Source organism: Oncorhynchus mykiss, chromosome 5 (assembly GCF_057628025.1).
Source record: "Oncorhynchus mykiss isolate SJ-2025 chromosome 5, ASM5762802v1, whole genome shotgun sequence".
Lineage (NCBI taxonomy): Eukaryota > Metazoa > Chordata > Actinopteri > Salmoniformes > Salmonidae > Oncorhynchus > Oncorhynchus mykiss.
This window is the reverse complement of record NC_143026.1, coordinates 7,667,239-7,690,551: the sequence shown is the minus strand read 5'-3', so window position 1 is coordinate 7,690,551 and position 23,313 is coordinate 7,667,239. Positions and strand designations below refer to the sequence as shown.

The following is a 23,313-nucleotide window of genomic DNA, read 5'->3' as shown; positions in this document are numbered from 1 at the left end:
AGCTAAAATGTTGATACGAATTTCTGTCATTGAAATATCATATTAGGTTTCTACATTGTATAAAAGCACTATTTTCCTATTGCGATGCAGGTCATTGAAAATTGAACACGGTCCCCTTTTAAAAACGTAAAGTTTGAGTGATGACATGCAAGAAATCAGTCATTCATTCATTGCTATGATCATTGATCAAGATATCCCCTTTCTTTTCTCTGTGCCACCAGATGTTTGGATGTACTGCTAAAGTTCCCAGGTTGTTAGCTAGCTAGCCAATGAGGTAATGTGACTGAATAAAGGTAAAATAAATGGTTGACAAAGTCGATGCACGAGTAGATTTTCTTAACTTCGTTGTTGGTTAAGGGCTTTTAAGTACGCATTTCACTGTGAGGTTGGATTCGGCGCATGTGACAAATACAATTTAATTTAATTTGATACAATTTTCTATTTTTATAAAGCGGCCCATAACGTGGTTTATGACTGTAAAATGCTTTCCTGGTTATCCGCTACTGCTATAGGAAGATCATTTTGCGCGGGTAATACGGGTCAGATCTTTTGAGATGGTTGGGCTAGAAGCATGCCGTTTCGCTGTAGAGTGTGGTGTGAACATTGCGCCAACGAATCTGCACTTGCTTGTTTATCTAGGGCGCTCGGAAACAACCGTGCAGTGAAGCCTGACACGGAACCCAAACCGGCTGTGCGCCATCGAGCATACATTTATTTTGTCCCCCCCACACCAAACGCGATCAGGACACGCAGGTTAAAATATCAAAACAAACTCTGAACCAATGACATTTAATTTGGGGACAGGTCAAAAAGCATTAAACCTTTATAGCAATTTAGCTAGTTAGCTTGCACTTGCTAGCAAATTTGTCCTATTTAGCTAGCTTGCTGTTGCTAGCTAATTTGTCCTGGGATATAAACATTGAGTTGTTATTTTACCTGAAATGCACAAGGTCCTCTACTCCGACAATTAATCCACACACAAAATGGTCAAACGAATCGTTTCTAGTCATCTTTCCTCCTTCTAGACCTTTTCTTCTCTTGACTTTATAATTGCGATTGGCAACTTTAATAAATTAGGTGCATTACCTCCACCGACCTCTTTCGTCTTTCAGTCACCCAAGTGGGTATATCCAATGAGGAGATGGCACGTGCGTATCTGCTTCTATAAACCAATGAGGAGATGGGAGAGGCAGGACTTGCAGCTCGATCTGCATCAGAAATAGAACTGACATCTATTTTAGCCCATGGCAACGCAGACGCTCGTTGGCGCACGCAGTGTCGGTGCAATAATTGAATAACATAGCTTTCTACATTTATTTTGCAGCGAGCAGTGTAGTCAGCCTGCTATGCCCGTTTACATCGTGATGTATTTCATTACGTACAGGAGTAAAAAAAGATATTTTTATGTTATTTTCACTCTACCGAACAGACAAGTGTAGTGTTTGTAATGCAAGATGGAGGAGAGACTGTCTCTCGTCAAAGATCACATTTATTTTGGAAGGGTGCAAAATTACCTTTTTTCATTCACGACAGGATAAATATATTGTTTCAGGTGATAATAAAACATGTTTTGTTTCTCTAAGAGCAGCTAGCTTGAAGATACCATTGTAGCTAGTGACCACCACCCAATAATTATAATTTAAACAAACGTCATTACCATCACAATAAACTTAAACGGGAGGCAACGGTCAATATAATTGGCTGAACAGCCAATGTGTATTATTTTTAACATTACTATTAAAATACACTAGTACTCGTATAGGAATGGGTAACTGTTTACAAGTTGCTAGCTATCCCATAAAGCCATAATCGAAAACCAAATGTTTTTCTTCTTCTGTGGTAAGTACCTGTTCTTCAATGTGATCTGGCTGGACTGAAGATGAAGGGAACAAAATGTAAGTATGCAGTGTCCGTCTCGCAACGCAGCCTTCAACCGCCGTTGCGTTTCCACTCCGTTGTGGACGTCTCCATTGACATGCAGGACATCCGACGCAACGAAATGGGAGTGCTTATGGGTGTTAGTGCTCCCAAAATAAAACTGGTCGCCCAGGAACATATTTTGTCGCACGTTAGAGCCCTGCCTGCTAGTTGTAGTTGTGTGATAACGGCACTGTGCTTTGAATGTGGGGAGAGATTAAACTTTTTTAATGTTTAAACCGTCACACCCAGACTGTCAGGTCCCCTCCATTCCATGTCCTATCTGTGAATCAGTGGAACCTGTTTTTGCTGCGCTGTTCGAGGCAGTGTTCTTTGCAATCTCTAATTCTGCAAAGCATTTACGAAGCAATCTGATTCTGTTTGTTATTAAGGAGGCCAGGTTACCCTTTTTACCTCTGAGTAATTTCTGTCCGGAGCATTGGAATCAGCTTTTCCTTAATACATGTCAGGACCAATGTTGTTTCTCCAACAATCCAACTAACATTTTTGTCTTGTTTTGTTAACTAGCATTTGATTATATTTGCTTTCAGGTAGACATCAGTGAAATCCTGCTGGTCTTGTCTATTGTGCAGTGGTAAATGGTCATAATCAGGCCACATCCTCTCTGTGAAACTGAGGTCAAAACTAGTACCCTGTCCCCTCCTACTCGTATTTGTTGCACTGTTGTGTCTGCAACTGGTGAGACGATGTTCAAACATGTTCAGGTGCCGTTTGGCTCTAGCGGCTTTAGGTGCCTGTCTGGAACATAGGATTTTAATGTTCTATTCATTGTTTCTGAGGTGCTGTTGTGAATCTTTGTTTTGCTGTATGAAGTCAGATTAGGAATGAGGCTGTGGGATTCTGTGGTCTGCACAGAGGAAGGGCGCAGTTTGTGTAAGGGCCTCTGTGATCTATTTGTCAGTGCAGACTGTTGAGACCAAAGATTAATATGATTTTTTTGGATCAAATTTCTTTCTCTTGGTTTGAAACCTGTCCTCTACAGTCTGCTGAATTGAGGAGAAGCAGAGAGAATAGTGTGATCCAAATATTTTTTTTGTTGTTGTAGTTTTTATCATTTCAAAATGCTCAAACAGTAACTTCAGGAAGTATGCACAGCACACCCATTGACTTTTTTCTACATTTTGTTTTACAGGCTGAATTTAAAATTGATTACGTTTAGATTTGTCACTGGTTGGCCTACACACAACACACTATCCCCATAACGTCAAAGTAGAGTTTTTCAATATTTGTACAAATTAATTAGAAATTAAATGTCTTCGATGTCTTGAGTCAATAAGTATTCAATCCCGTTGTTATGGCAAGCCTAAGTAAGTTGAGGAGTAAAAATGTGTACCAAGTGATATATAAGTTGCATGTCAATAATAGTGTTAAACATGATTTTGACTACCTCATCTTTGTACCCCACACACATAATTATCTGTAAGGTCGAGCAGTGAATTTCAAACACAGATTATACAACAAAGACCAAGGAGGTTTTCCAATGCCTCGCAAAGAAGGGCACCTATTGGAAGATGGGTGTAAAAATACAAAAGCAGACATTGAATATCCCTTCGAGCATAGTGAAGTTAATTACATGTTGGATAGTGTGTCAAAACACCCAGTCACTACAAATATACAGGCGTCCATCCTAACTCTATACAGGCGTCCATCCTAGTTGCCGGAGATGAAGGAAACCGCTCCAGTAATTCACCGTGAGGCCAATGGTGACTTTTAAAACAGTTACTGAGTTTAATGGCTGTGATAGGAAAACAATTAGGATGGATCAACAACATTATAGTTAAACTGCAATACTAACCTAATTGACAGAATGAAAAGGACACTTATACAGGATAAAAATATTCCGAAACATCCATCCTGTTTGCAACAAGGCACTAAACATCCATCCTGTTTGCAACAAGGCACTAAACATCCATCCTGTTTGCAACAAGGCACTAAACATCCATCCTGTTTGCAACAAGGCACTAAACATCCATCCTGTTTGCAACAAGGCACTAAACATCCATCCTGTTTGCAACAAGGCACTAAACATCCATCCTGTTTGCAACAAGGCACTAAACATCCATCCTGTTTGCAACAAGGCACTAAAGTAAAACTGCAGAAAATGTGGTAAAGCAAGTCACTTTTTGTCCGGAGTACAAAGTGTTATGTTTGGGGCAAATGCAACACATTACTGAGTACCACTCTCCATATTTTCAAGCATAGTGGTGGCTGCATCATGTTATGGGTATGCTTTTAATTGTTAAGAACTAGTGAGTTTTTCAGGATAAAAAAAAGAAACGCAATAGAACTTAGCACAGGCTAAATCCTAGAGGAAAAACTGGTTGTCTGCTTTCCACTAGACACTGGGAGATGATTTCACCTTTCAGCAGTACAATAACCTAAAACATAAGACCAAATCTACAGTGGAGTTGCTTACCAAGAAGACGGTGACTGTTCCTGAGTGTCTCAGTTACAGTTTTGACTTAAATCTGCTTGAAAATATATGTCAATACCTGAAAATGGTTGTCTAGCAATGATCAACAATACATTTTGACAGAGCTTGAATCATTTTGAAAATAATAATGGGTAAATATTGTACAATCCATTGATGCCAAACGTGAATCTAAATATGTTCACTTTGTCATTATGGGGTATTGTGTGAATCCAATCAGGCTGTAACATAACAAAATGTGGAATTAAGTCAATAAGGGTGTAAACACTTTCTGAAGGCACTCTATAATGAGTCCCTGCCTGGTCTAACAGTGGGCTAATTCCAATCCCCTTAATGTAAGATGGGATCATCATTCTATGAACCTGCTGGTTCAACACTCCAATTGAATAATTTATTCTGGGGTTGATCTTCATAATGGTAATGGCAGTTCGCTTTCTCTCACATTGTCTCTTGTCAGGTTTATTTTATTTTATTAGAAAATTGTCTTTGGATGTGATTCAACCATTGACATGGACATCACATTTTAGTTCTTTATGAATAATTGTAAAATTGAGAGTAAAACATTAAATTACAAAATATACAGGGAAGGTCATACTGGAAAATACAAAAACTGCCTATTTAAAAGCTAGGAAAACATTTTATGAGTAGCTCGTGACATGTTTCATAATTTTTAAAGTAGCCCACATGCTAGAAAAGGTTGAAGACCCCCCCCTGTAATCTTTAACCACAGACAGTGTGTCTTACTAGTCATTAGCACTGGGTCCATAACCATAGATCTGTGCTTAGGGGCAACTTTTACATTAGACCTGTTTTCGCTTGACCTTTTCAGCCCAATCAGACAGTTCTTGAGGCACTGAACTCTAGCTGTGTTTTTTTTTTTTCCTTCCTCAGAACTCTCCCATGATGCCTGAGGTTCGGGAGCTTTCAGACGCACTGCCGGAGTTGCCCATGGACCCCATCACTGGTGTGGGGGTGGTGGCCTCGCGAAACAGAGCGCCTACTGGCTATGATGTGGTGAGTACATCACGGAGGTGCAGGACTCGGGAAAGATGTGTTAATTAAAAAGAATATCAAATCAGCCTGTTTGATGAAGGATTAGCCACACAAGCTATTCTTGATGTTGGCTTGTGATGTTAATCACACATTTATTGCGTTGATTCTTACACTGATGTAGGCTTATACAGTTGAAGTCGGAATATTACATACACTTAGCTTGGAGTCATTAAAACTCATTTTTCAACCACTCCACAAATTTCTTGTTAACAAACTATAGTTTTGGCAAGTCAGTTAGGACATCTACTTTGTGCATTTTTCCAACAACTGTTAACAGAAAGATTATTTCACTTATAATTCACTGTATCACAATTCCAGTGGGTCAGAAGTTTACATACACTAAGTTGGCTGTGCCTTTAAACAGCTTGGAAAATTCCAGAAAACGATGTCATGGCTTTAGAAGCTTCTGATAGGCTAATTGACATAATTTGAGTCAATTGGAGGTCTACCTGTGGATGTATTTCAAGGCCTACCTTCAAACTCTCTTTGCTTGACATCATGGGAAAATCTAAAGAAATCAGCCAAGACTTCAGAAAAGAAATTGTAGACCTCCACAAGTCTGGTTCATCCTTGGGAGCAATTTCCAAACAACTGAAGGTACCACGTTCGTGTGTACAAACAATAGTATGCAAGTATAAACACCATGGGAACACGCAGCCGTCATACTGCTCAGGAAGGAGGCGTGTTCTGTCTCCAAGAGATGAACGTACTTTGGTGCGAAAAGTGCAAATCAATCCCAGAACAACAGCAAAGGACCTTGTGAAGATGCTGGAGGAAACAGGTACAAATGTATCTATATCCACAGTAAAAACGAGTCCTATATCGACATAACCTGAAAGGCCGCTCAGCAAGGAAGAAGCCACTGCTCCAAAACCGCCATAAAAAGTCAGACTGCTTTTTGCAACTGCACATGGGGACGAAGATCATTCTTGTTTGAGAAATGTGTCCTCTGGTCTGATGAAACAAAAATAGAACTGTTTGGCCATAGTGTCCATCGTTATGCTTGGAGGAAAAGGGGGAGGCTTGCATGCCTAAGAACACCATCCCAACCGTGAAGCACGAAGGTGGCAGCATCATGTTGTGGGGGTGCTTTGCTGCAGGAGGGAATGGTGCACTTCACAAAATAGATGGCATCATAAGGAAGGGAAATTATATGGATATATTGAAGCAACATCTCAAGACATCAGTCAGGAAGTTAAAGCTTGGTCGCAAATCGGTCTTCCCAATGGACAATGACCCCAAGCATACTTCCAAAATTGTGGCAAAATGGCTAAAGGACAACACAGTCAAGGTATTGGAGTGGCCATCACAAAGCGTGTGCGAGCAAGGAGGTCTACAAACCTGACTCCGTTACACCAGCTCTGTCAGGACGAATGGCTCAAAATTCACCAAACTTATTGTAGGAAGCTTGTGGAAGGCACTCAAAACGTTTGACCCAATTTAAGCAATTTAAAGGTAATGCTACCAAACACTAATTAGTGTCTGAACTTCTGACCCACTGGGAATGAGATAAAATAAATAAAAGCTGAAATAAATCATTCTCTACTATTATTCTGACATTTCACATTCTTAAAATAAAGTGGTGATCCTAACTGACATAAAACAGGGACTTTTTACTATGATTAAATGTCAGGAATTGTGAAAAACTGAGTGTAAATGTATTTGGTTAAGGTGTATGTAAACTTCCGATTTCAACTGTAGGTAGGGATGTAACAAGTCACAGATTATTTTTCAAATGTTTAAGATGCATGTGCATCGGATCCCAAACCAATGCAAATGTAGAATGCATTGGTCAGAACTCTTAACTCTTCTTGAACTGCACTGTTGGTTAAGGGCTTGTAGTAAGTAAGCATTTCACGGTCATGTCTACACTTGTTGTATTCAGCGTGTGTGTGTGACAAATAAAGTTTGATTTGATTTCAATATTTTTTTTTAGCTCATTACCGTCTTTCTGGCTTCTGAAAATACCTCATCTTTTGTGACAACTGATGTGTCCTCTCTCCTTCGGTGTCAAACTGCATGTACCTGTGTTAAGTCATTAGTCTACAAATAGTTTTGCCTAACAACGCCAGGCAATGTCAATAGCCTTGTCAAACTGCGCACTGTGCCCGGCTTTGCACGCTGACCAACACGAGGTAGGTAGTCTGTTCCTAATCTTGCACATCTTCAAATGCTAAAACGGCTTGTGTGATATTGGGCTTTATTAGCTGAGTGACCACCTTTTTGTAATTTGCTAGGTTATCTATGCGCTGTTGAATTGGTTAAAAGTAAGGTACCGGAGACCACTCATCTGGCTATACCTGCTGAACGTTGCATACAATTGCCTGGCGACGACAGACGGGGGGGTGAAATCCATCGTTATGGCTTTGTCATTACTAATTTGTAAACAATAAATATTGCTACATTACTATCCTAAACACTTAATCTGCAGAAATTACAAGTTAATTAGAGTGGTGATTTCAGAAACAAATATGCTACATTTGCCCCCCCTTAATCTGATAGTGGTAGTAGGGGGTAGATGTCTAGTGTCCCTTATAGCTCTAATCTGATATTGGTAGTGTGGGGGTAAACTCCCTTATGGCTCAGCTCAGGTGCCTACATACATGCATACATACATTTTTTTATTTGTATTTTATTTAACCTTTATTTAACCAGGTAGGCCAGTTGAGAACACCTTTATTTAACCAGGTAGGCTAGTTGAGAACACCTTTATTTAACCAGGTAGGCTAGTTGAGAACACCTTTATTTAACCAGGTAGGCTAGTTGAGAACAAGTTCTCATTTGCAACTGCGACCTGGCCAAGATAAAGCATAGCAGTATGAGCAGACAACACAGAGTTACACATGGAGTAAACAATTAACAAGTCAATAACACAGTAGAAAACAAAGGGGGAGTCTATATACAATGTGTGCAAAAGGCATGAGGTAGGCGAATAATTACAATTTTGTAGATTAACACTGGAGTGATAAATGATCAGATGGTCATGTACAGGTAGAGATATTGGTGTGCAAAAGAGCAGAAAAAGAAATAAATAAAAACAGTATGGGGATGAGGTAGGTGAAAATGGGTGGGCTATATACCAATAGACTATGTACAGCTACAGCGATCGGTTAGCTGCTCAGATAGCTGATTTTTGAAGTTGGTGAGGGAGATAAAAGTCTCCAACTTCAGCGATTTTTGCAATTCGTTCCAGTCACAGGCAGCAGAGTACTGGAACGAAAGGCGGCCAAATGAGGTGTTGGCTTTAGGGATGATCAGTGAGATACACCTGCTGGAGCGCGTGCTACGGATGGGTGTTGCCATCGTGACCAGTGAGCTGAGATAAGGCGGAGCTTTACCTAGCATGGACTTGTAGATGACCTGGAGCCAGTGGGTCTGGCGACGAATATGTAGCGAGGGCCAGCCGACTAGAGCATACAAGTCGCAGTGGTGGGTGGTATAAGGTGCTTTAGTGACAAAACGGATGGCACTGTGATAGACTGCATCCAGTTTGCTGAGTAGAGTGTTGGAAGCCATTTTGTAGATGACATCGCCGAAGTCGAGGATCGGTAGGATAGTCAGTTTTACTAGGGTAAGCTTGGCGGCGTGAGTGAAGGAGGCTTTGTTGCGGAATAGAAAGCCGACTCTTGATTTGATTTTCGATTGGAGATGTTTGATATGAGTCTGGAAGGAGAGTTTGCAGTCTAGCCAGACACCTAGGTACTTATAGATGTCCACATATTCTAGGTCGGAACCATCCAGGGTGGTGATGCTGGGCGGGCATGCGGGTGCAGGCAGCGATCGGTTGAAAAGCATGCATTTGGTTTTACTAGCGTTTAAGAGCAGTCGGAGGCCACGGAAGGAGTGTTGTATGGCATTGAAGCTTGTTTGGAGGTTAGATAGCACAGTGTCCAATGACGGGCCGAAAGTATATAGAATGGTGTCGTCTGCGTAGAGGTGGATCAGGGAATCGCCCGCAGCAAGAGCAACATCATTGATGTATACAGAGAAAAGAGTCGGCCCGAGATTTGAACCCTGTGGCACCCCCATAGAGACTGCCAGAGGACCGGACAGCATGCCCTCCGATTTGACACACTGAACTCTGTCTGCAAAGTAATTGGTGAACCAGGCAAGGCAGTCATCCGAAAAACCGAGGCTACTGAGTCTGCCGATAAGAATATGGTGATTGACAGAGTCGAAAGCCTTGGCAAGGTCGATGAAGACGGCTGCACAGTACCGTCTTTTATCGATGGCGGTTATGATATCGTTTAGTACCTTGAGTGTGGCTGAGGTGCACCTGTGACCGGCTCGGAAACCAGATTGCACAGCGGAGAAGGTACAGTGGGATAGGCAGGGCAGGATGGATATAGGTCTGTAACAGTTTGGGTCCAGGGTGTCTCCCCCTTTGAAGAGGGGGATGACTGCGGCAGCTTTCCAATCCTTGGGGATCTCAGACGATATGAAAGAGAGGTTGAACAGGCTGGTAATAGGGGTTGCGACAATGGTGGCGGATAGTTTCAGAAATAGAGGGTCCAGATTGTCAAGCCCAGCTGATTTGTACGGGTCCAGGTTTTGCAGCTCTTTCAGAACATCTGCTATCTGGATTTGGGTAAAGGAGAACCTGGAGAGGCTTGGGCGAGGAGCAGCGGGGGGGGGCGGGGCTGTTGGCCGAGGTTGAAGTAGCCAGGCGGAAGGCATGGCCAGCCGTTGAGAAATGCTTATTGAAGTTTTCGATAATCATGGATTTATCGGTGGTGACCGTGTTACCTAGCCTCAGTGCAGTGGGCAGCTGGGAGGAGGTGCTCATACATACATACAGTGCATCTGTGGAAAGAACTGAAAACTGCTGTTCACAAATGCTCTCCATCCAACCTCACTGAGCTCAAGCTGTTTTGCAAGGAGGAATGGGAAAAAATGTCAGTCTCTCGATGTGCAAAACTGATAGAGACATACCCCAAGCGACTTACAGCTGTAATCGCAGCAAAAGGTGGCGCTACAAAGTATTAACTTAAGGGGGCTGAATAATTTTGCACGCCCAATTTTTCAGTTTTTGATTTGTTAAAAAAATTTGAAATATCCAATAAATGTCGTTCCACTTCATGATTGTGTCCCACTTGTTGATTCTTCACAAAAAAATACAGTTTTATATCTTTATGTTTGAAGCCTGAAATGTGGCAAAAGGTCGCAAAGTTCAAGGGGGCAGAATACTTTCGCAAGGCACTGTACATACATACATTTACACACACATAGAGAAGTCAGCTCAGACGATCCAGCTCATGAGCTCCATCAGCAACACATTTTAGTGTGACGAATCGCACCAACTCGTTTCAAATTAAAAATGTATGGTTCCTGTATCGGAGCCCATGTATCTAGATACGTATTGAATCATCTGGAAAGGGAAAGATGCACATCCCTAGGCCTAGTTGTACTTTTGAATGTGAAACAACATATCCTTGAGCGTTGCAGCCAGCAGCCTTGTGTTTATGATTCAGAAGGTGGCCATCTTGTTAGCCTGTTGAAGTTCTCTAGGCCTCCACACTGATGTAGCCTCTCGGCTGTGCCTCATCCTTTCTGCTGGCACCCAGAGGACCTAGGCCTAACTCCCAGTGTGCCCAAGTTGAACTGGAGAAATTTGCAGGTGCAAGTTTACATGGACACAGGCTCACACTGCAGGGTGGATGGGCAGCAGAAAGTCTAGCCCTGTGGGCACTTGGGGAGGCAGGAGTTTGTTTGTTTGAACTCAGCAAAGCTCAAACCAAACATTGGACTAGCGTAGGTTGGAGGGCATCTCTATCGCATGCCTTCCTTTACCAACAACAACGATATCTCCTCCCTGGGTATGGAGAAATTTTATAAGAACATTTACTGTTAAGATTTCAGTGCAGCCTTTGATATTATTGACTATAACCTGTTGGAGAAAAAAAACGTATGACTTTTCAACCTCTGCCATATCGTGGATTCCGAGCTATCGATCCAATAGAACTCTGTTATTTTTTTGTAATGGAAGCTTCTCTAATGTCAAACATGTAAAGTGTGGTGAACCGCAGGGCAGCGCTCTAGGCCCTCTGTGTGTCCATGTCTTCTGATGATTCAACCACATACGCATCAGCAACCACAGATAATGAAATCACTGATTCAATGGTTGTAAAGATGGGGAGAAGTCTGTCCGTAATAAAGAGAGACTCTGCTTTTTTTTTTCACCACACTCCAAAAAGCGAGTCCTGCTCTAGTTATATCTGATCTTAATTATTGTCCAGTCATGTGGTCCAGTGCTGCAAGGAAAGACCGACATTAGTTAAACTGCAGCCGGTCCAGTACAGGGAGCCACGTTTTGCTCTTCATTGTAGTCAGAGGGCTGATATAAATACTATGCATTTCAGTCTCTCTTAGCTGGGAGTTGAGGAGAGACTGACTGCATCACTTATTTTTATAAGAAACATTAATGTGTTAAATCCCTAATTGTTTGCATAGTCAACTTACACACAGCTCTGACACACACACTTACCTCACCAGACATGCCACCAGGGGTCTTTTCACGGTCCCCAAATCCAGAACAAATTCAAGGAAGCGTACAGTATTATATAGAGCCCTTATTGCATGGAACTCTGTTCCATCTCATATTGCTCAAATGAACAGAAAACATGTTTTTGTTTTTTTAAACAGATAATGCAACACCTCGCAGCACAACGCCTCTCCCTCCCCTATTTGACCCAGATAGTTTGTGTGTATACATTAATATGTAGGCTACGTGTGCCTTTAAATTTTTTTTTTATTTAGTTCTGTTCTTGTCTATTAATTATCTGTATTATGTTTCATGTTTTGTGTTGGACCCCGGGAAGACTAGCCGCTGCTATAGCAACTGGTAATGGGGATCCAAGTAATATACCAAATATGGAAATTAAATTCAGCATTCTGCACTTCTGTAACTATTGACAAGTTAGTTTCTGTTCTGAATACACATCGTTAAACATTCCTTTATACTCCCTGAGTGCTCTCCCGCCTCGTTTCCCGAGTGCTCTCCCGCCTCGTTCCCCGAGTGCTCTCCCGCCTCGTTCCCCAGAGTGCTCTCCCGCCTCGTTCCCCAGAGTGCTCTCCCGCCTCGTTCCCCAGAGTGCTCTCCCGCCTCGTTCCCCAGAGTGCTCTCCCGCCTCGTTCCCCAGAGTGCTCTCCCGCCTCGTTCCCCAGAGTGCTCTCCCGCCTCGTTCCCCAGAGTGCTCTCCCGCCTCGTTCCCCAGAGTGCTCTCCCGCCTCGTTCCCCAGAGTGCTCTCCCGCCTCGTTCCCCAGAGTGCTCTCCCGCCTCGTTCCCCAGAGTGCTCTCCCGCCTCGTTCCCCAGAGTGCTCTCCCGCCTCGTTCCCCAGAGTGCTCTCCCGCCTCGTTCCCCAAGTGTAGTCATTGACTCAGGCTTGTCAATGATGGTCACGCTCTCCTTCTCACCGTCTCAAAGGAAAGACACCCGCTGACTCATTGCCACGGAGAAGAGACTCATTTCTGTGTGCGGGCAGATGGCGCAAAGCCACGACCCGATGTCACGAAAGTCTGGGAGTGGCGCATGGATCCGAATATCCCCCAAGATTCTAACAGCTTGTGATTGGCTGTTGGCCATCGTTACCAGCTGCCACAGTGAACCCTTCCCTAGTAACAGTTATTCTCAGCCTGGTCCTCTGCTGCTTGGGATTTCCATAAGGGCTGGTATAAGCGATAATGACACATTGGGATTCAAACATGTATTCCTTATGTGCTGTAGCACAATTGACAAGGTAAAATGTAACTGCGAGTAACAGCACCAAGTAGTTTTATACTAGAAAGTGATGAAGTGCTCCCACACTTTGTTCTGATGTTTGCAGCTATGGGAATACTGTGAAGAGCAAGACTCCACTACTCATTTCAGCAGAGGTAGTTATCATGTCTTTTTAATCCAAGGGTATGTGGCATAAATTGCTTCTCGACACATGTTAACATGTGTTCACAGGAAGCTGATTTGATCATAATCGATTATCATAGTCCCTGAGAGGACGTACTAACATCTGAAGTAAGCAGAGAGAACTGGTCTGGTCCCTGACAGACTTAAATACTTTTAAATTCTATTTCCATTACTTTTAAAGACCATTTCGAAGTAAGTATTTGGATATTATTGTTAAAATATTGGAATGTATTTGGAAATATACTTGGAAAGTATTTTCCTGTATACAGACAAGTGTATTTTCAAATACGCATTTTTGTTTACCCAAGTCTGTTTGGTCCTAGGGGGTATTTCAGATGTACGGTGTCTATACATTTTTATCTACAAATTGGTGTCCTTCTTTGCGAGGCATTGGAAAACCTCCCTTGTCTTTTTGTTTGAAATTCACTGCTCGACTGAGGAACCTTACAACTATCTGTATGTGTGGGGTACAGAGATGAGGTAGTCATTTAAAAAAGGCTGTAACACAACAATGTGGAATAAGTTAATTCTCTGGTCAATAACTGCCTCGCTCCATCAAAACTAATTTTTGGAAAAGCAGTCCCCCACCACCACCAACGGTTTTTATCTTTCTTTCTGTGGTAGAGAAAATATCATTGTCGAGGCTTCGCTGACCTCTGGTCTGACAGGGAATCTACATTTCTCACTGATAGCCAAGTATAGACACTTCCCTCTGAACTCAATTATACATCATTGGGGTGGCAGTGGCTTCCAAACCAGCCTTGGTGGATCACAGAATTCCTGTTGTCACGGAGAAACCCAAGAATGTGTTGCTTTTGCGTGAGGGTCGCTTCTCGCTTATCCTGCCGTTTTTTTTTTTCTTCTTCTCTCAAGTTAACAGGCACTGCTGGATTGGCCGGATACAGAACACCTACTAACATGAGCAGTGGTGTAACACCCCAATATCCCACATGTTCAAATATCCTCGGAGTTACTGAGAGGTGGATCCCTCAATTTCCGTTTGCTTAATCCAATTTTTTTGACATGAGTTTAATGTCACTGTTTAGTATTGTGTTCACGTCTTTTCAAGTGTTGAGTTTTGACAATAGGTGTATTTTTCAGTCTGGAACTTAAGGAAGAAAACTGCTATTGTCTGTCTCCAAGCTTGACCCGACCTCGTGTCAATCAGCCAGTAAAATCCTTTTATTTGCCAGCATCAACAGATTCATCACTATCTTCCCTCAATGGTGATAGGTCCACACTGACTAGCGACGCCCCTCTAAATGTCTATCCCTCTCAACCAACAGGTCTCCCAAACAACAGATGGTCTTGACGCTGACTTGTGGAAAGACGGCCTGTTCAAATCCAAGGTGACACGCTACCTCTGTTTCACCAGGGTCTTCTCTAAAGAAAACGTAAGTGATGAAAGTCGACGTACATTAATGATACCACACTGCCACTCTAATGCCCACTGTGATGAACATCTGTGTTCCTGAATGGTTTGTCTATACTAAATCAAATCACAATTTATTGGTCACATACACATATTTAGCAGATGTTATTACGGGTGTAGCGAAATGCTTGTGTACCTAGCTCCAACAGTGCAGTAGAATCTAAAAATACACTACAGTACACTCATCTAAATGTAAAATAATGGAATTAAGAAATATATAAATGTCAGGACGAGCAATGTCGGAGTGACATTGACTAAAATACAGTAGAATATAATACAGTATATACATATGAAATGAGTAAAACAGTAGAATATAATACAGTATATACATATGTAATGAGTAAAGCAGTAGAATATAATACAGTATATACATATGAAAGGAGTAAAGCAGTAGAATATAATACAGTATATACATATGAAATGAGTAAAACAGTAGAATAGAATACAGTATATACATATGAAATGAGTAAAACAGTAGAATATAATACAGTATATACATATGTAATGAGTAAAACAGTAGAATATAATACAGTATATACATATGAAAGGAGTAAAGCAGTAGAATATAATACAGTATATACATATGTAATGAGTAAAACAGTAGAATATAATACAGTATATACATATGAAAGGAGTAAAGCAGTAGAATAGAATACAGTATATACATATGAAAGGAGTAAAACAGTAGAATAGAATACAGTATATACATATGAAATGAGTAAAACAGTAGAATAGAATACAGTATATACATATGAAAGGAGTAAAACAGTAGAATATAATACAGTATATACATATGAAAGGAGTAAAACAGTAGAATATAATAATGCTTTACTCATTTCATATGTATATACTGTATTATATTCTACTGTTTTACTCATTACATATGTATATACTGTATTCTATTCTACTGTTTTACTCATCTCATATGTATATACTGTATGTGAACATTATTAAAGTGACCAGTGTTCCATTATTCAAGTGACCAGAGACTCCATGTCTATGTATATGGGGCAGCAGCCTCTAAGGTGCAGGGTTGAGTAACCGGGTGGAAGCTGAATAGTGATGGCTGCTTAACAGTCTGATGTCCTTGAGATAGAAGCTGTTTTTCAGACTCTCGGTCCCTGCTTTGATGAACCTGTACTGACCTCACCTTCTGGATGAAAGCGGGGTGAACGGGCAGTGGCTCGGGGTGGTTGATGTACTTGATGATCTTTTTGGCCTTCCTGTGACATCAGATGCTGTAGGTGTCCTGGAGGGCAGGTAGTTTGCCCCCGGTGACGCGTTGGGCAGACCGTGCCACCCTCTGGAGAGCCCTGATGTTCAAATAATTACTGTAGGGAGGAGGAACCTGATTCTCAACACATCAATACAATAAGCCACTCTAATCAGAAACTCAAACAGCATGCATGACTCACTCTCTGTGATGGGGAAAGAGACCAAAATATCTCATCTGAAGCACCTTGTTTTCTGGCAGCTTTTTTGTGCCATAATTTATGTTACCTGACAAACATATTTTGCAAGAGTCACCAGTTTCTCCGCTTAGGCTAATTAGCCCCCAAAAAATTAAGAATTAGATTTATATAACGCTTTACCAGGTGCTATAACATATGCCAAGCCCCTTTTTATCCAAAACGTACATTTTTCATACGGGTGGCCGCGGGTATCGAACCCACAACCCTGGCATTGCAAGTGTCCTGCTCTACCAACTGATCCATACAGGACCATTATGGTTGGAAACTTGCCAAATATTAATTAGGTAATAACCCAATAAAAAATATCTGACTAAACTAGTCGTGAATACAGTGTTTGTCTTCTTAAATGGTATTGGGCTAACTGACTTCACTTCAGATGGAGTAACAAAGGCAAAATCTACCCTGGTGGATCCTGGAACTGTGATACCGATTACCTGGCGTAGAGAACTGTGATACCGATGACCTTATTTAGGCGTAGAGCCTGTTGGTAGGGAACTGTGATACCGATGACCTTATTTAGGCGTAGAGCCTGTTGGTAGGGAACTGTGATACCGATGACCTTATTTAGGCGTAGAGCCTGTTGGTATAGAACTGTGATACCGATGGCCTTATTTAGGCGTAGAGCCTGTTGGTAGAGAACTGTGATACCGATGACCTTATTTAGGCGTAGAGCCTGTTGGAAGAGAACTGTGATACCGATGACCTTATTTAGGCGTGGAGCCTGTTGGTAGAAAACTCTGATACCGATGACCTTATTTAGGCGTAGAGCCTGTTGGTAGAGAAAGGAGAACAGTTTGACCAACTCCATGGAGAACATTGGACATCGGTCCTTGGGCGTAGGTGACAGGCGTTCTCACAAAGGCTTTCCCAAACACACATCTCCGAGTTACAAAAGATTTTCTCCTTTGCCGCGGGGATGTTATTCTGGAATGATTCCAGTGTTCCATTTGACTCTTTGACCTTGCTCTGGATTGTTTAAACAACAGGGTCTGTAGCACCGTTATCAAATCAGGAATTCCCTACTCATACTCATGTTCTTTTTCTTATACTTAGTATGATACTTTTTGAGATGATGGCTGCTTTGTGAGGTCTGTTTTTTAAGTAAGTCCAGTTTGAACAATTCCTGTACAAACTTGATCTGTAGAGTTGCTGTGAAAAGCATAGGTCTGTAACATACAACTTGATCTGTAGAGTTGCTGTGAAAAGCATAGGTCTGTAACATACAACTTGGTCTGATCACTTGATGGGGCCAGTTGATACACATCCTGGAAGGTAGAAACCAATACACTGATGATATTCATCCTTGACAGAAACACAATTGAAGTCTGAAATAAATAGCCACATAGCAAACAATTACCCCACCCCCCACACACACACACACACACAACCCCCTCCCATGTCTGTCCATCAAGCCCAGACTAACTTCCGTTTAGTTTCCTGCCAGTTTGAGGTGTGATCAGATGTGACCGTGCCATCAACAGAAGCTATTTTGTCTGCCAATCAATACGGCCCGCAGCGTAATTGTCTGTGACAAAAACAGATACTGTGAAATTAGTCCGCAAAGTGTGCAACGGAACCACAGGCGTTAGTGATTTATAACCCTCTGTGGAGGTAGGGAGACGTCTTCTCTGTCAGGGAAGAACCCCCCCCCCCCCCACCTCCCCACTGCTAACACTTCTTGCACATACACAAACATTCTACTGCCACTGTCAAGGCTTTGGAATGAACTGTTGACTGATCATTAGCTAACGTGGATGTGGTTTCTATGTCTGTCTCTCTCGCTGCCTGTCTCTCTCTCGCTGCCTGTCTCTCTCTCGCTGCCTGTCTCTCTCTCGCTGCCTGTCTCTCTCTCGCTGCCTGTCTCTCTCTCGCTGCCTGTCTCTCTCTCGCTGCCTCTGCAGAGTCATTTAGGTAATGTGCTGGTGGACATGAAGCTTATCGACATCAAGGACACTCTGCCTGTGGGTTTTATTCCCATCCAGGAGACTGTGGACACACGTAAGCACTGATCTTCTCCTCTCATATCCTACAGCTCTCCTTCTTTACCTCCCGGGTCTATTTTAAGCTTCTCTGACTAACCATCAAGGTAGTCAGTGCTACATAACAGCATGTGTGATTTTATTTAAAAATGTCCCTACAAATGTGAAAAGCAAATCATGTGTTTTTGTGAGTCAGACTTTGTGGACTCTGGGAGATAGGATACTGGTTACATGGTTAGTTTTTATTATTTATAGACCGTAACATGATCAGAGACCTTTTTCAGTGCACTGACTCTCTCTTTTCTCTTCATGTCTCTCTTTCTTTATTCTCTCTCCTCTTTTCTCTCCTCTCTCTCCTCTTTTCTCTCCATGTCTCTCTTTCTTTCTTCTCTCCTCTCTCTCTCTCTGCTTTCTCTTTCCTCTTTTCTCTGTATTTTCTCTTTGTCTGTCACCCTCCTGCTTCCTCTTTGTCTGGCTGTCTGTCTCTTTTTGTTGTCTGTCTGCTGGCCACACACAGAGGAGCAAGCCTTCCGGAAGAGGAGGCTGTGTATCAAGTTCATCCCGCGGGACTCCACAGAGGCAGCCATCTGTGACATCAGAATCCTGGGCAGGTCCAAGCAGGCCCCACCGCAGTACACTTTCATAGGGTTAGCAGCTGTGATGTTATTAACATAGATATCGTAGAGCCAGATGATGTAGAGCTAGGGTTTTTCAGAGTAAGCCAGCCACCAGGAAATGGGGTTTAATTTACTTATAAAATGTGAGGGAAATTGGGGTTTCACACAATTTTGAGTTCCTTCAACAGGTTATGAATTGAGGTGAACAGGCGTCAGAATGTTGTACTTCTAGTCTGTCTACGTGGTGCGGCTGTATGCAGGAAATGGATGATGATGCTAAAAGAGGCTGTGGTTGTGTTCCAGAGAGCTCAACAACATGGGGATCTGGTATCGCATGGGTAAGGTCCCGCGTGCCCAGGAATCTTCGCCAACTCCAACCACCAATAACATCCAGAATATCAACTCGACGGCCAACACCACACCAACCCCAGCAGCCCCTCTGCCCAAGTATGCTATGTTTTCCATATTCTCATTTTATTTTTTTATTTTTTTTTACTTTTTATTTAGCTAGGCAAGTCGGTTAAGAACAAATTCTTATTTTCAATGACGGCCTAGGAACAGTGGGTTAACTGCCTTGTTCAGGGGCAGAACGACAGATTTTGACCTTGTCAGCTTTGGGATTTGAACTACCTGTCGCCTCATTCAGGACCTCTTGCGTGTGTGTGTTCCACTTCCCATAATTCAGAGTGGTTTCTATTTCAAGTCTGCAGCCAAGTAAGCTAAAGAACAGGCACGTTGTGTTGAAACGGCGTTTACTCAAGAGAATGGGGAAAATTAACTGCCTATAGCCTGTGGCTAAAGAGTAAAACAAAGAGAAACTGTGTCTAAAGCTTCTGCAAGAGAAGGAGAGGAATACTAGTCTGCAGCTAGAATAGTGGGTTTTCTTCCCATCTGAAGTGTACATGCATCTTCTCCCGACTGCCACCAGGACCCGTCTTGGTGTGGTTTTCTCCCGACTGCCACCGGGACCCGTCTTGGTGGGTTTCTCCCGACTGCCACCGGGACCCGTCTTGGTGTGGTTTTCTCCCGACTGCCACCGGGACCCGTCTTGGTGTGGTTTTCTCCCGACTGCCACCGGGACCCGTCTTGGTGTGGTTTTCTCCCGACTGCCACCGGGACCCGTCTTGGTGTGGTTTTCTCCCGACTGCCACCGGGACCCGTCTTGGTGTGGTTTTCTCTAACAATGGTTAACCACTGGAGTTGCGCTCCTATCTGAGGGTGGTTTAGTCTCGAGAACGGGCCAGCATTGTTAGTAGTGCTGAAATATCTGAACCAGATGGAACCTGTTATTGTAACAAAACTCCACATTTAATGAAAAACGATGTACACTTGAAATCCTAAAACATATATTTTTTTTTGTGCCTTTTGTCTAAGTTAAAATAGTCTAGTGTAACTATTTTCTTGTTTACAACAACGGCTTTGCACTTTGTTGTCGTGTGTTTTATGTATTATACCAATAAAGTTTTTACTATCAATTTGACTTAAACACCATAGTTGTTTTGAGATTTAAACTCTGTAATACTAGGTTATGCTATATAAATGGAGGTTCTGCTATATCCCCCGGAGGAAAAAGCATTACACCATGATCCCACTGTCCGTGCTATCTGGGATCCTTGGGATGACCCTAACCTTAACCACAAGAACGCATAGAGACCATTGGGATTCCTCTCACACTGTTGCTCTCAGACAATGCTCCACTGCACTAGCAGTGCTACCCCAGCCAGGATAGCGTGTAACTCCACTGGACTAGCAACGCCGGGCTAGCGTGTAACTCCACTGGACTAGCAGCACTACCCCAGCCAGGCTAGCGTGTAACTCCACTGGACTAGCAACGCCAGGCTAGCGTGTAACTCCACTGGACTAGCAGCACTACCCCAGCCAGGCTAGCGTGTAACTCCACTGGACTACCCCAGCCAGGCTAGCGTGTAACTCCACTGGACTACCCCAGCCAGGCTAGCGTGTAACTCCACTGGACTAGCAGCACTACCCCAGCCAGGCTAGCGTGTAACTCCACTGGACTACCCCAGCCAGGCTAGCGTGTAACTCCACTGGACTACCCCAGCCAGGCTAGCGTGTAACTCCACTGGACTAGCAGCACTACCCCAGCCAGGCTAGCGTGTAACCCCACTGGACTACCCCAGCCAGGCTAGCGTGTAACTCCACTGGACTACCCCAGCCAGGCTAGCGTGTAACTCCACTGGACTACCCCAGCCAGGCTAGCATGTAACCCCACTGGACTAGCAGCGCCACCCCAGCGTGTAACTCCACTGGACTAGCTAGCGTGTAACTACACTGGGCGCCACCCCAGCCAGGCTAGCGTGTAACTCCACTGGACTAGCAACGCCAGGCTAGCGTGTAACTCCACTGGACTACCCCAGCCAGGCTAGCATGTAACCCCACTGGACTAGCAACGCCAGGCTAGCGTGTAACTCCACTGGACTAGCAGCACTACCCCAGCCAGGCTAGCGTGTAACTCCACTGGACTACCCCAGCCAGGCTAGCGTGTAACTCCACTGGACTACCCCAGCCAGGCTAGCGTGTAACTCCACTGGACTACCCCAGCCAGGCTAGCGTGTAACTCCACTGGACTAGCAGCGCCAGGCTAGCGTGTAACTCCACTGGACTAGCAGTGCCACCCCAGCCAGGCTAGCATGTAACCCCAGCCAAGCTAGCGTGTAACCCCACTGGACTAGCAGCGCCAGGCTAGCGTGTAACTCCACTGGACTAGCAGCGCCACCCCAGCGTGTAACTCCACTGGACTAGCTAGCGTGTAACTACACTGGGCGCCACCCCAGCCAGGCTAGCGTGTAACTCCACTGGACTAGCAACGCCAGGCTAGCGTGTAACTCCACTGGACTACCCCAGCCAGGCTAGCATGTAACCCCACTGGACTAGCAACGCCAGGCTAGCGTGTAACTCCACTGCACTAGCAGCACTACCCCAGCCAGGCTAGCGTGTAACTCCACTGGACTACCCCAGCCAGGCTAGCGTGTAACTCCACTGGACTACCCCAGCCAGGCTAGCGTGTAACTCCACTGGACTACCCCAGCCAGGCTAGCGTGTAACTCCACTGGACTAGCAGCGCCAGGCTAGCGTGTAACTCCACTGCACTAGCAGCGCCACCCCAGCCAGGCTAGCATGTAACTCCATGGACTAGCATAGCCAGGCTAGCGTGTAACTCCACTGGAATAGCAGCGCCACCCCAGCCAGGCTAGCGTGTAACCCCAGCCAAGCTAGCGTGTAACTCCACTGCACTAGCAGCGCTACCCCAGCCAGGCTAGCGTGTAGCTCCACTGCACTAGCAGCGCTACCCCAGCCAGGCTAGCGTGTAACTCCACTGGACTAGCAGCGCCAGGCTAGCGTGTAACTCCACTGGACTAGCAGCGCCACCCCAGCCAGGCTAGCATGTAACTCCAATGGACTAGCAGCGCCAGGCTAGCGTGTAACTCCACTGGACTAGCAGTGCCACCCCAGCCAGGCTAGCATGTAACCCCAGCCAAGCTAGCGTGTAACCCCACTGGACTAGCAGTGCCACCCCAGCCAGGCTAGCGTGTAACCCCACTGGACTAGCAGCGCCACCCCAGCCAGGCTAGCATGTAACCTCCACTGGACTGGATGCTCTGTAGAGGCAGCGTAGCCTCCTACTGCTGCCAACAACAGTGTTGTGTATTTTTGGGGGGCTGGATTCAGGATCGTTATCCTAAGCGTTGGTAGCATTTTATAGTTGGTAGCATTTATAAACGCGGTAGCCAGAGCCCTGATTGCTAATTGCTTGCAAGACATGAGACTATATATCATGGGTATGTTGCAAAACTACTTGTTTACTGTTCTAATGATGTTGGTAACCAGTTTATAATAGCAATAAGGCACCTCGGGTTTGTTGTTTTTAGCCAATATACCACGGCTAAGGGCTGTATCCAGGTACTCTGTGTTGCATAAGAACAGCCCTTAGCTATGATGTATTGGTCATATACCACACCTCCTCGGGACTTATTGCTTAAGTATACTTTCCCCGTGAAATTAAATGCATTTTTTGTGCAATGCTTTTCAGCCATTTTTAAAGAGACAGGAAGCTGCTTCCTCCTCGTCTTTCCCTCTTTTCTTTCAGCCCTCTTCTCTCTGATTGGTTGGAACCAATCATTTCGTTCTCTCCAGGGGTTGGAACCAATCATTTCGTTCTCTCCAGGGGTTGGAACCAATAATTTCGTTCTGAACCAGTTCGAACTCCTTTGTTCTTTTTTTAAACCTTAGAAATCTTTAAAAAAAAAAATGTTTAGCTCTACATTAAATTGGAGGATATTTATTTTGTTCTAGTCCCCACCAAAAAGGCAACAAACTGCCTATGCAAATCACTCCCTCTGTCGATCAGAATTGTTTTCGCAGCATCTGCCTGCCTGCTGAACATCTTTGCCAGTGAGTGTGCGCGCGGTCTAAGGCATTGCATCGCAGTGCTTGAGACGTCGCTACAGACCCAGGTTCGATCCTAGGC

At 43.8% G+C, this 23,313-nt stretch overlaps 1 protein-coding gene across 2 annotated transcripts in view; it reads left to right on the top strand.

The window, feature by feature from the left end:
• mvb12ba (multivesicular body subunit 12Ba) overlaps window positions 1-23,313 on the top strand; it is a 50,646-nt gene that overhangs the window by 5,895 nt on the left and 21,438 nt on the right. For both annotated transcript variants that reach the window (XM_021601552.3, XM_021601551.3), the window contains exons 2-6: window positions 5,261-5,383; window positions 14,611-14,718; window positions 18,130-18,226; window positions 18,725-18,854; window positions 19,128-19,271. In XM_021601552.3, coding sequence (XP_021457227.1) covers window positions 5,270-5,383; window positions 14,611-14,718; window positions 18,130-18,226; window positions 18,725-18,854; window positions 19,128-19,271 — 593 coding nt within the window. In that variant the 5' untranslated portion in view covers window positions 5,261-5,269. The remainder of the gene's footprint in view (window positions 1-5,260; window positions 5,384-14,610; window positions 14,719-18,129; window positions 18,227-18,724; window positions 18,855-19,127; window positions 19,272-23,313) is intronic.